This window comes from Terrapene carolina, unplaced genomic scaffold (assembly GCF_002925995.2).
Source record: "Terrapene carolina triunguis isolate 2854851 unplaced genomic scaffold, T_m_triunguis-2.0 Scaffold714, whole genome shotgun sequence".
NCBI lineage: Eukaryota > Metazoa > Chordata > Testudines > Emydidae > Terrapene > Terrapene triunguis.
The window spans coordinates 1867178-1880241 of record NW_020665065.1 but is presented as its reverse complement, the minus strand read 5'-3'; the positions used below and the strand labels follow the sequence as shown (position 1 = coordinate 1880241).

General features: G+C 48.7%; 1 protein-coding gene across 3 annotated transcripts in view; it reads left to right on the top strand.

Annotated features, from left to right (window-relative positions):
- RNF207 (ring finger protein 207) overlaps nucleotides 1-13064 on the top strand; it is a 33017-nt gene that overhangs the window by 6295 nt on the left and 13658 nt on the right. The window contains exons 1-8 of one of the 3 annotated variants that reach the window (XM_029913582.1): nucleotides 685-1075; nucleotides 2604-2736; nucleotides 8104-8248; nucleotides 9029-9110; nucleotides 10081-10156; nucleotides 10407-10532; nucleotides 11015-11061; nucleotides 12555-12627. In XM_029913582.1, coding sequence (XP_029769442.1) covers nucleotides 1047-1075; nucleotides 2604-2736; nucleotides 8104-8248; nucleotides 9029-9110; nucleotides 10081-10156; nucleotides 10407-10532; nucleotides 11015-11061; nucleotides 12555-12627 — 711 coding nt within the window. In that variant the 5' untranslated portion in view covers nucleotides 685-1046. Of the gene's footprint in view, nucleotides 1-684; nucleotides 1076-1636; nucleotides 2468-2603; nucleotides 2737-8103; nucleotides 8249-9028; nucleotides 9111-10080; nucleotides 10157-10406; nucleotides 10533-11014; nucleotides 11062-12554; nucleotides 12628-13064 lie in introns of those variants that run through there. The other 2 variants (XM_029913583.1, XM_029913581.1) reach the window with 2 other exon arrangements.

Here is a 13064-nt window from a genome sequence, read left to right as displayed (position 1 = left end):
TTTACCTGCGTTACCGCAGCAGGAGCCCCGGCTTGGGGGCTGAGCTGCCCCAATTCAACGCACCGGAGTCATGGCCAGAACCCTTTTCGGCTTCACACAGCTTGCCTGTTGCTAGGGGTCTGACAGAGCGATGCAGTGTTTAATTCTGCTTTACTACTCTCCAAATTCACTCCTGATCTGTCGTAACAAGAAGTTACTGGGGCTGGGAATCAATTCAGATGGTCATTAAAATGCCACAGCATACACACAAACCCTTTCTAAATTCTCCCCACCCAGTGTTCTCAGCCCGTCCCTCCCCACTCAAACACAGAGTCCAAGGGCATCCGGTTCGCTAGATCGCTACCTCTCTCTCGTGCTCTTTGTAACATAATACACATGCACATTTCTGCTGCAGTTTTCATAGGATTCTCCATTTCGTTTAAAACTCAGTATCTCTGAGTGCTTTCTGCCCAGTACCCGGAGGGCTGCAGAGCAGAGCGGGCAATGCGAGATGCCGCTGTATCCAGCCCAGCCCTGCAGCAGAAGAACCAAACCAATTGCCTGGGAGGTAAGTTATCTGGCTGGTATTAGTACAATACATCTCTCTCTCCATCAAATATAGCCTTGCAGTGCCAGACTATTAATAGACAACAGACAAGCCCCCTGCAAGATATTCCTGGGCTAATAAATCTTTTCCATCGGTAACTTAGTGCCCCCAAACGTGGCCATGTTTGATGAAGCCGGGCAACGATGAAGCACTGCCAGCTGCAGTGAGACCTTTAGTTCCATGATTAGTTTGCTGGGAGATGCAGCCCGGAGTGATGAAACCCAATCCCTCACAGGTGACTGGTGGGTGAATCATCATTTCAATCCGACTCAATGCGCTCATTGTCCAGGGGAATGAGACTTCAAAGTTCCTGTCATCTCTGCGAACCTGCGTTTCGAGAGACACTCTCAAGAAGGGGCTGGAGTGGCCGTGGCTTGGTGTCTGGTTGCGCTGTCGTCATACTGTTTTGGTCCTGGGTTTTACTGGAAGTGTCAAAGTGGCTACAGTAAAGATTTCCACGATGCTTTTAAAGGAAATGGATGAATATATGTAAGGGTGATTCCTTTCTCTAGCGTTCATGGGGAGCTGCAGTTTGCCAGGAATTGTGTACAGTCTGAGCTTAACTGTGAGTGACATGTCTCAGGATCAGCACTGCTAGTATCTTTATTGATGAGCCTTCAGTTTTTCCTTTTTAACTATTTTGCTAAAGCAAGCCAATGTGGTCAGGGCCAGGGGAGCTGAGCCCTGGTCCTTACAGAAGGTGCTTGAATTCTGGCACAGCTTTTCTGACCTTTCACTCAGACTAATCATGCGTTCACCCAAACTGGAAGTATTTCACTAACATTATTTGATTACTTTTAATGTGGCGCTTGCTTTTAAGGGTTTCAGCAAAGCCTGTGTGTGTGTCTATATGTAGGGGGCTCAGGCGTTGTCCGAGAAGGGTTTCATGCAGGGATTTTGGCTTTGGACAATTTCTGTCCTCTCGGAATTCTGTTTACTGTTATTTTGGGAAAGCTGTTTGGAGGGTTGTTAGGGGAGGGGCTTCCATGGTCACCTGCTTCCCATTGGTTAAAGCTCTTCTCTGAGGAAGTCACCACATGGCTTATTTTGATGTTAATAATATTCCCATTCTGGATTATTATTGCTCCGCGAGATTATTCAGATGTAGCCCTGTGTTCGTCTGCTCGTTTCTCTCCGCAATTAGACGCTAGCAGTAGCTAAGGGAATCTGGGCAGCAATGTCCAGTGCTAAACAAATGCCACAAGACTTGTGAAAATGAAAGAACCATTTCAGGCAGGAGCAGTGCCTTGCCGGAAGTCGATCTTCTGGACACAGCCAGTGGATAGAGTCACATGCAGGCAAACTGAATTTAAAGATTGAGTGTAAACAAGAAAGTACCAAAGGGGCAACATACTAGGAGTTCACATCCTGGAATTCATCAAGCATGGCTATTCCAAGACTGAAATGACCCTTGCAGCCGCCTGTGGAATGAATCACACAACATTTTGATTAGAAAGTCACTGGAGCTCAGGCTGTTCATTTGCAAATGCCAACGTTAAATGGCCATTCTCAGCATGTCCCACACTGTACACTCCTAGGAGCCAAGCAGAAATGTGTGGGATACTGCTAACATAGCGTGTAGAGAGTTTGACAAAGCTTACGAGAGTTCAGCATGCTCGCTCTGGGAAGAGCCAGGCTGCAAACATGGCATAGTATGAAGATTGTTAAATGCTGTAGCTTAATGAAAACATTTGCAGCACAGAAGAAATGCTCTTGGAGTATGTGGCAAGACAGAATTCAGCTCTGATGAAAACACAAAGATCTGAACGGTGTTATGGAAAATAGTGCAGTTCATGTCCAGAAATGCCAAGTGCACAAAGGAAAAAAAGTCTGATCCTGTGTGATTGCATTGCAGTTTGCCTTATATCTGGGGTCATTAAGGTATCACATGGTTTCTTTTCACTGCAGTCCCAGGACAGTTATTTTCCTTTAATATTAGGTTGTTTGAATGAAGAGAAATATTTGTTTGCCATTGCCAGGGCTCATGGGCCTACCCTGTCTGTTTTGTCCTCCTCAGTCATCAGTCCATAGTGAAAGGAAACAACGGGCTCCCGCCTGTAGACCGGCTCCTGAAGTTCCTTGTGGATAGCTCTGCCGACTGCGAGGAGGAAGTTCAGTGTGCAAACTGCGACCAGGAGTGCAAGAAACAGGTAAGACAGTGGCTGGTTATGTCTCCAGCTCCACAGCCGTGCCTGGCATGTTGCAGAAGGCAAAGGAGTACACAGCCCCTGCCCAAAGTGCTTCCAGGCTACGGCCAACACTTCCACATTTAGGTACCTATGTGAGTGGTCTGATTTTCAGAACAGCTGAGTTTTTCCAGCCACATCCTTGTTGCTTGGAGGGTCCTTTTATGATCTCCCCAAATAGACTGTGCTTGGGTCTTGAACAGTGTCAGCATCAGATTCTAGAGCCAAGCCACAGCCAGCCTAGGAGTAAGTACAACATGGCATATGGATCTGTAACTGATTAAAAGATGGGAAACAAAAGGTAGGAATAAATGGTCAGTTTTCAGACTGAAGAGGAGAGGTAAATAGTGGTGTCCCCCAGGGGTCTGTACTGGGCCCAGTGCTGTTCGACATATTCATAAATGATCTGGAAAAAGGGTTAACAGTGACATGGCAACATTTGCAGACAATACAAAATTACTCACGATAGTTAAGTCCAAAGCTAACTGTGAAAAGTTGCAAAGGGATCTCACAAAACTGGGTGACTGGGCAACAAAATGGCAGATGTAATTCAATGTTGATAAATGCAAAGTAATGCACATTGGAAAACATAATCCCAACTCTATATGCAAAATGATGGGGTCTAAATTAGCTGTTACCACTCAAGGAAGAGATTCATAGATTAATAGACTCTAGGACTGGAAGGGACCTCGAGAGGTCATCGAGTCCAGTCCCCTGCCCTTATGGCAGGACCAAATACTGTCTAGACCATCCCTGATAGACATTTATCTAACCTACTCTTAAGTATCTCCAGAGATGGAGATTCCACAACCTCCCTAGGCAATTTATTCCAGTGTTTAACCACCCTGACAGTTAGGAACTTTTTCCTAATGTCCAACCTAAACCTCCCTTGCTGCAGTTTAAGCCCATTGCTTCTTGTTCTATCCTTAGAGGCCAAGATGAACAAGTTTTCTCCCACCTCCTTATGACACCCTTTTAGATAGCTGAAAACTGCTATGTCCCCTCTCAGTCTTCTCTTTTCCAAACTAAACAAACCCAATTCTTTCAGCCTTCCTTCATAAGTCATGTTCTCTAGACCTTTAATCATTCTTGTTGCTCTTCTCTGGACCCTCTCCAATTTCTCCACATCTTTCTTGAAATGCGGTGCCCAGAACTGGACACAATACTCCAGCGGAGGCCTAACCAGCGCAGAGTAGAGCGAAAGAATGACTTCTCATGTCTTGCTCACAACACACCTGTTAATGCATCCCAGAATCACGTTTGCTTTTTTTGCAACAGCATCACACTGTTGACTCATTTAGCTTGTGGTCCACTATAACCCCTAGATCCCTTTCTGCCATACTCCTTCCTAGACAGTCTCTTCCCATTCTGTATGTGTGAAACTGATTGTTCCTTCCTAAGTGGAGCACTTTGCATTTGTCTTTATTAAACTTCATCCTGTTTACCTCAGACCATTTCTCCAATTTGTCCAGATCATTTTGAATTTTGACCCTATCCTCCAAAGCAGTTGCAATCCCTCCCAGTTTGGTATCATCTGTAAACTTAATAAGCGTACTTTCTATGCCAATATCTAAGTCGTTGATGAAGATATTGAACAGAGCCGGTCCCAAAACAGACCCCTGCAGAACCCCACTCGTTATGCCTTTCCAGCAGGATTGGGAACCATTAATAACTACTCTCGGAGTACAGTTATCCAGCCAGTTATGCACCCACCTTATAGTAGCCCCATTTAAGTTGTATGTGCCTAGTTTATCAATAAGAATATCATGCAAGACCGTATCAAATGCCTTACTAAAGTCTAGGTATACCACATCCACCGCTTCTCCCTTATCTTGGAGTCATTGTGCATAGTTCTCTGAAAACATCTGCTCAATGTGCAGCAGCAGTCAAAAAAGCTAACCATGTTAAGAACCATTAGGGAAGGGATAGCTAAGACAGAAAATATCATAATGCCACTATAAATCATGGTACGCCCACACCTTGAATACTACCTGCAGTGCTGGTTGCCCCATCTCAAAAAGTGATATATTAGAATTGGAAAAGTTACCGAAAAGGGCAGCAAAAATGATTAGGGGTATGGAACAGTTTCCATCTGAGGAGGGATTAAAAAGACTGGGACTTCTCAGCTTGGAAGTAAGATGACTAAGGGAGGATATGATAGAGGGCTATAAAATCATGAATGGTGTGGAGAAAGTGAACAAGGAAGTGTTAGTTACCCTTTCACATAACACAAGAACCAGGGGTCACCCGATTAAATTAATAGGTGACAGGATTAAAACAAACACAAGGAAGTATTGCTTCACACAATGCCCACTCAGCCTGTGGAACTTGTTGCTGGGGATGTTGTGAAGGCCAGAACTACAACTGGGTCCAAAAAAAGAACTAGATCAGTTCCTGGAGGATAGATCCATCAATGGCTATTAACCAAGATGGTCCGGAATGCAACCCCATGCTCTGGGTGTCCTAAGCCTTTAGCTGCCAGAAGCAAGGACCAGACTACAGGACATCTCATATCATATGAGAATTGCTCCGTTCTGTTCATTCTCTCTGAAGCATCTGGCATTGGTCACTGATGGAAGACAGGACACTGGGCGAGATGGACCATTGGTCTGACCCAGTATGTCCATTCTTATGTAAAGGGTTCTGTACCATTCTGCCAATCTCCTTAGCCCTGGTGTGGATGAGAGAACTGGTCAGTTCCAAATCGACCATTCAGTCCTTAGCCTCTCTGTTGAGACTGCCATCAAGGGGGCCAATTAGTGCCAATCATGGCAGTGGGGTTTTATGTGATATGGACACTTGTCTGCTCAGAACTGTACAGCGACTACCTCCTGCTTTCATACCCAGCAGCTGGCATTCCTGGCCTGGACCAGATCACAGCAGGGAGCTGGAAAGGAAAGGCCTTTTCTAGCCAGACAAAAATACATGTCCAAAAGGAGCTGCCAAAGAAATAGGCAGAGAGAAAAAACACACGCTGTCCTGCAATTTCTCGTAAGACAGTGCTACGCTTAGGGGTCCTCTAAGCATGTGCTGTTAAGCTAAGGGACTAAAGCAGCAGAGAGGTTCTGTTCCGTTCCCTCCATCCAGCCCTTGTTACTTTGTCTGCATGGAACCAAAAAGCATGAGTCCAGGGCGAACGGAGCGACATGTTTTGCCAGGTCAGAGAAACGTGGCAAACACTCGCCACCTTTTGGGCCAGGTTTTTGCCTCGCTCCCAGCTGTGGAGTCCCCAGCCGCCTGGTGAGGTTTCCTGTGTTGTGGGCCTTTAAAGTTGGGCTGCAGCCAGCGTGTCATGGGGTATTTGCTCCCTACACTTAAGAGCCGTTTCTGCTTGTAACTTAAGCTACATAAAGCGCATGGAGATACTGCAGCAATGAGCATCTCAGAAACACACTGAATAACAAGGGATAAATGGCACCAGATCTCACAAGTAGCAGGTACTTCGTTATTCTGGAATGAATGGAAATAAATTTCCCTGCCGGTGGCAGCTGTGTCATCTCGGCCCTCTCCTAGAGACCAAGGCAAGTGAAAGCCAGATAACGGAATGTGTGGCTGATGTAGCAAAGAGCTTCAAGGAGATTTCTGGTTCCAAAGGTTACTCCAAGGACATAAGCTATCCCACCAGCGATGCCAGGGCAGCCCTACGGCCTGTCTCTTTCCCAGCCAATCTGCAGCCCTGGGGGTGCGTCCCTCCCCACTTGCTCGCTCCTGCCCTCTTGCTGCTGCATTGAGGTCTCAAGGCTGGATTTGGGCGGTCTGGTTTATTTCCCTGAGCATGTGCTGCAGTGTCAGACCCAGGGTGCTGACTCTGCTGCAGGACCTGGCAGCAGGCCAGCTGGCTGGGGAAGGCTACGCTCTTCCCCCAGAACAGGGACCTGGGACAGTTGGAAAGGAACCCACCAGGTGAGGAGGTAGGGGCCTTGCTGAACCATTCCCTCCAGTTTACTCCCACCTCCCGTTTCTGGACTCCAGACGGCCAGACTGAGGCCTGGGCTAGTTTATCTCAGTTGGCCTCAGGAGTGGCAGAGCTCAGCTACGTGCTCTCACTTACCTGCTGTCCCTGTGCTAACTGAAAGGGTTAGCAGCTGTTGGATTTCAGTCGCAGACACTCAGATTTTACCTTTTCTTTAAGTGGTTTTGTTCATCCCACCCTTGATGCTGCCTCTCTTGCTGCACTGCTGTGAGAGATGCAAATATTTTGATGTGACAGTCTGAGGAATCTGTCCGTGTACAACTCTGTGTGTATCTATTTAAAACTACTCACTCCATTGTCATTGCAAGGCTGGTCTGGGCTTTCTCTGCTGTCCTTTTACCTCCATCTTAGACTGAAATTCCAAGGCAGTGACACAGGGCTAGTCATGGAGGGTCATCAAACCTTGATGATCCTCTATCTAGTCAAATGGAAGCATCGTAGGACAAAGAGTTGGCTACCCCTCAGAAGAACCAGTCTGCCCAGGTGATCAGGTAACTAAGCCAACTGATCACTGTGTGGGGAACTTTGATCACTTGACGAGGCTGATTAGGGGGAGTCACCTGACAAAGAGAAGTGGAAGTTATAAAAAGCAGGGTCTCAAGCCATTGGGGTGGGGGGGGTCAGGGGAAGACAGCAGAACAAAGCTGGCTGCAGGAGAGGGAGAGAGACTCGATAATTCAGGAGGGGGTTCCTGGACACCCTACAGGACTTCGACCAAACCCCAAAGAATGCTCACGAGTGGGGAGGAAGCGGAGGCAGAGAAGGGCATGTAGCTGTTTTATGGGTTTTACCTGGATTCTGTATATCTCGTGTGCTGTCTAAAGTGAAGAGTAATTGTGCTAGAAACCTTTGCAAAGCCTGTGTGTTAGGTGCTTCTCTGTCACGTGTCCCTAGAGAGGTAAACAGTCAACCACAGTGCCCACAAGGTGGAGCTCTGAGAAGGGGTGTGCTTACGCCATTGGGGAACGGGGAGCCAGCACTGGTCCGAGCGGCCGTGGGCAGCTGACCCATGAAGTCCCACTTCTGTAAAGGGGTAACAGACAGGGCCCTATGCCCAGGAAGTGGGCCAGAGAGGCCAAAGCCAGACAGTGCTGGACCCTACCCAGACCAATTGGGACTTAGCACATGAGTCCAGCATGGTAGGACCCTGGTGAGGGTCCAGCAGGGGAAGCCTGACCAGGGCTAAGCACAAAGCTGACACCTGCCCTGTTCGTCCTGGACCCGGCCCTTGGCCATGGTAGTTTCTGGCTCAGAGACAGACAGATGCCCCCTTGGCTGAGAAAAGCCATTTCTAATTGCACTGATGAGAGCTCAGGCGTTCAACCCTCTTTGGGGTTTGTTCTGCGTTTGCCCATCAGGAAATGGACACCATGTATTTCTGCAACACCTGTAACCAGCCCCTCTGCAGCAAGTGCCGCGAAGAGACCCACAAAGCCAAGATGTTCTCTCGCCACGAGATTGTCTCCTTGACTAAGCGCACTAAAGACATCCACAAGAAATGCTGTGAGTACATCCCCGCTCCACCTGGGCAATTACACACAGGCCAGCCTTTCCACAGGGAGGATTAACACTGGCCTATCAGTGTCACGTTCCCAACTGAATCCAGGGTCTCTCCTCTCGGAGCTGTGTATTCCGTTCCTGCCCCGTGCGGGGTGCAAAGCCCAGTAACCGGCTCTCTCCCCAGGAACGGTGTGCAGGCCGGATCGGCTCGTTATTTTCCCCCTCAGTTTGCATGGTGAAGGTGCAGTTAGCACACGAAGGCAGTTACTCACCAGCGTCTATGTGCAGCAGCACTGTGCCTGGCTAACGAATAGCACGTCCTGTGCAGCTTGCACCTTCTGTACAAAGGAGTCAGGTGTAAACACAGATGGCGGCCAGGGTTCCCAGGAACAGCTCTCTGCAAGGTGCGCATATAAGGAAAGTGTTTATTAAAAGGGCTACGCCCTTGAGTAGTAACCTGCATGTAGCCTTCTCCAGTAGGCCCCACCAGCCAGAAACACGGGCTGCTCAGCCAGAGAGCCTGCAAGTCAAAGTGGTGTTGTCTGAACAGAGCAGGCAGCAAGACTGGAGCTGGGATGCATCATTTATGGTCAGGTGGCTGAGCGGTCACAAGTAAGAGCTCCTCAGAAACCTGGTAGGAAGAGACATCTCCAGCCTCAGAGGGGTGGACCCAGCTCACCTGTTGCATGTCCTCTCCCCTAAGGATGGAGCTGCCCCTAGATTCTGAGCTGCGCTCTCTTTAGGGAGCTTGTTTAACTCCGGGATGAATTTGTTTGTTCCCAGCTCTTCATGAGGAACCTTACATCATGTTTTCAACAGAGAAAAAATCCATGCTCTGCATTAACTGTTTCCGGGACATGCAGGTGTAAGTAGCAGAGTTGCGGTCTCCCTGCCCCTCACCCAGCCCTTTGCAGACGGGGCAGCCTTAGCCTGCACTCACCCTTTCCAAACTCCTCCCTAAGCCTTGGGCATTATGTTCCATGGAGGCTGCAGAAAAACCACATGAGAGAGGAGATCTGCTACGGCAGCATTTAGGTGCTGCAGTGAGGACCCTATCGCTAAGCCTGAGAGAGAATGGACACAGTATCTTCTTTGCAGAGGTGACTATCAGGCATGGCCGCTGCCATCATGGTGCCAGCCCCAGAGTGGACAGGGCCGTAAGGAGCTGGAGCTTGGGATGCCCAGGGAAGGGAGAACGTGAATGGAAAGTGTCAGACACAGAAAGCAGCAGCAGTTAATAGGCGTGGCCTGAGAGAGACCAACAGAACTTCCCCACTTGAGCAGTGAGCCCCACTATTTGGAGTTAGAGCTATTCTAAAACAATAGCGGTTGCTGGACCTAGGGGAAGCTTTTCTAAAGGAGGAAAGGGGGGGGGAGAGGAGGGGGGAAACGGGTGCAAAGAGTCCAGGAAGCAGCAGCAGCATTACATAAGCAGGCTGAAACCAACATCATCAACTGGTCTAAGAAAGTAATGGGAAGGGGGGGCCTAGAGCAGCACTCAGAGTAACAAGAGTGCCCAGCGGGGAGACAGACATTCTACTTTGGGGTCAACAGTCAATAATCAGCATATGATCTGTGAGCTCGGGACTGTGCGTGTGTCTATCAGACAGCTGATAGATGGGCGGGAGCAGGGCACATTCATTGTTCCCATGCTGCTGCAAGAGACCCAGGTTCAAGTATCCTGCTGCCCCAGTCCTCAAGGGAGCACAGGGTCATCGTTAACTGCTGTACATCAATAGCCCTGGCTGGTCAGACGAAAGGAGATGAAGAAGAGTGGTTTGCAGGTTATGCAGGATTCTGGCTGATCCTAATTCCCAGGTCTCTGCCTCTTTCAGAGAAAGCCGAGCCCACTGCATTGACATCGAGACTGCGTACATGCAAGGCTGCGAGAAGCTCGACCAGGCTGTGATGGTGGGTAGCATTTGAGAGAGGCATTCTGAGTTTTAGTTTGTTGATGTTGATCATCAAAATTACTGTGGCGAGGGAACGGCACTGGAAGGGCTGCTCCCGCTGTCATCAGTATTGGAGTAAATCGTGCTTCAGTAAAATGTCATTGCTGTGGGGAGTGGACAGTGCCCAGGCTCAGAACCCACGTCCTGGATCAGTCTGTCCGCTTCCCCATCTTGCTTGCAACTGACTCTCCTGCTGTCTTTCCTCCTAGGCCGTGAAAGAGCTCCAGACGTCCACTCGAGAGGCCATTGTCCTCCTCAAAGCCATGATTGAGGAGGTGCGCAACAGTGCAGATGAGGAGAAGACATCCATCAACTCACTCTTCAGTAGCATGCAGGTATGGAGTGGCTTGGTGCAGGTACGGAGTGGCTTGGCACAGCCACCGGCTGGACTGTCTCTGTTGGGCTGCCCAGAGAGCAACGGGGTTAATTACAGCACACTGCTTCGGGGTGTTACGGCACTAACAGTGCACCCACACACAAGGGGAAATCAAAGGCCTCAGATCTTCGCCAAATCAGAGCAAAGGAATGATTTAACTGCCCGGGCTCTCCTCTCGCTCGCACTGGTATAGCTATGGACGTCAGTGGAGTTACCCCGACTGACGGTGGGATAAGTCTGGGAGACGCTGATTCTCCTCTGTCTATTTTCCCACGCAGAAGAGTATTTTGATCAACCTCATCTCACTGTTGAGTGGACATGGGGGAAAGCTCAGCAAAGCCTTTGGAATCAAGAGCAGGGAGGCTCTTTGCGCTCAGCATGGGGAGTTGTAAACTGCAGCCTCTAGCTATGGGAATGTCTGATCATTTCTACCTTTTGCAGGAGAAACTAGCAGAGAGAAAAAAGATGCTTCTGAAAGCTGTTCAGAGGTAAGACCAGCCCAGACTCAGTGGTTTAACACAGTCATAATTTATTACTACTGGGACGGGATACGGAACAGACTCAAGAGACGGCCATGTTTTAAAGGGGAGCTAGAAAAGGCTTCTGCAAAAACCCCCAATATCCCAGCCCAGTAACAGAATCCACACGCCGAGGGAAGAGCAACAGATACATTTGCATTTAACAGACCGAGTCACACACCTGCCAAGATGAGCATTTGAGCCTGTCCCCAGGAAAGCGGCTGCCTTGGTTCCGATCAGCTAGACTAGAGTGGAGGATCCTCTGGATTACTGCTCGGCCTTCAGGAAAAGGCTGGAACCTGACCTGGCACGTGGGTTGGGAAGAAGAGCGGACACGTTTGCAAAAGTCCGCACCCCACCCTGCCCCTTTCCGTTCAGTGGCAAGAACTTCTGTTGCACTGAATGGGGGCAGGGTCAAGGCCACTGTGATAATCTTCACTAAGTTGTTGTTGAGAGTGTTTTGGTTCTCCTCCCAGACAAAGAGTCTGCGGTCAGCATCTGCATCTGCATTACTGATTTCTCTCTCTCACCTCCCCGCTCCCATTTTACTGGTAGCTCTAAATGGCAGGTCTTACCTATAGTTGACAGAGCAAGGCGCCCTCTAGTGTCAACATTTTTATGAGCATAAAAGTTGCTACAGCTAATATTAGCGAGCACCTCTCTTCGCACCTGCCCAGTCCTGCCCCTGCCCCTTCATCTAGGCCAGCTGCCCTGCGAGCAGGGTGGCAGCTCCACGGGATAGTGACGTGCTGACTCCTGCACCTGGTTTATCGTTCGGCAGTGGACAGTTACCGGTTTTACTCTTCTTCCCCCCTTCTTTTTGGTAAATATTTTACAAAGATTTCAGCCGTTCCATTTTGCGTGCCGAGCCTCAGCAAAGGCAGCGCCCCCAGCAGAGGGGACAGTGACACGGAAGCAGGTGCAGATTAGTTGATTTGGACGTAGCTCTTACCTCCAGCTGCAATAACTTGGATCCCAGTTCGAACTTGAAAAAAATATTTGCCTGGAACACGAATGTCCTTATCACTGTGAAATATTTTAATATTAATACAAATGAACACCACTAAGTTTCAGGCTACTCATCTCTCAGTCAGCGTCCAGACCATTAAACAACATGGCAAGTGCAGTGTACTAGCCAGCACCGTCTTACTACAGGGGTTTTCCAATCTTCTAGTCCACAGTCCAGGTTATATTATAATGACCCTGAGCTTGGCTAAGTATAATTACCTAGTGACCTGCAAGAGCCCCAGAGAGGTCAAGGGTATTGCCCAGTAAAATACTATTAGGTTCCCTTCCGACACAGCCACTAGGTGAGGTGTGAGCTGTACCAGATTTTTTTTTTTTGCAGTAATAATAATAATGTATAAATTACTCCAGTCCTACCAGTTAAACTCTGGTCTGGAGTCCAGGTCAGTCTGGTCTCTAAGCTGAAGTGAAATGGTTTGTTCCCCTGTAACTTCCAGTCAGTATGAAGAGAAGGAAAAGGCATTTAAGGAGCAACTCTCCCACCTGGCATCCCTGCTGCCCACCCTGCAGGTAAGCACATGCACAGTCCCAGCACATGCCAGGCTATGCTACTCCTGCAACGTAGGCACCATCTCAGGCGACCCTTTCAGTTCCTTTCAAGACTCAGTTATCCTGTCCTCTCTCTCCCTGCTATGCTCATGGCTGATTACTAGTTTACACAGGAATTATAGAGCAGTTAGGCCAGTACATAGGATTCTTTGGCTCTTTGAAATAGTGCAGCAACTCAGTTACCTAGAAACTCCATGATATTCCCCAGGAAAAGAAAACTGCCATCTGATCGAAGAGTTTGTTACGTGGCCTTGGCATTGCAGTCATGTTTGCCTGCTGTTCTGCAGTAGGTCTCAAGTAGGGCTAGACCAGAATGGTTAGAAACCTTCATGGAGCTCCATGCTGGGAGATTGGCTAACACCCACCATGTTTGCCAATCTGTTGGCAAGGCCATGCAT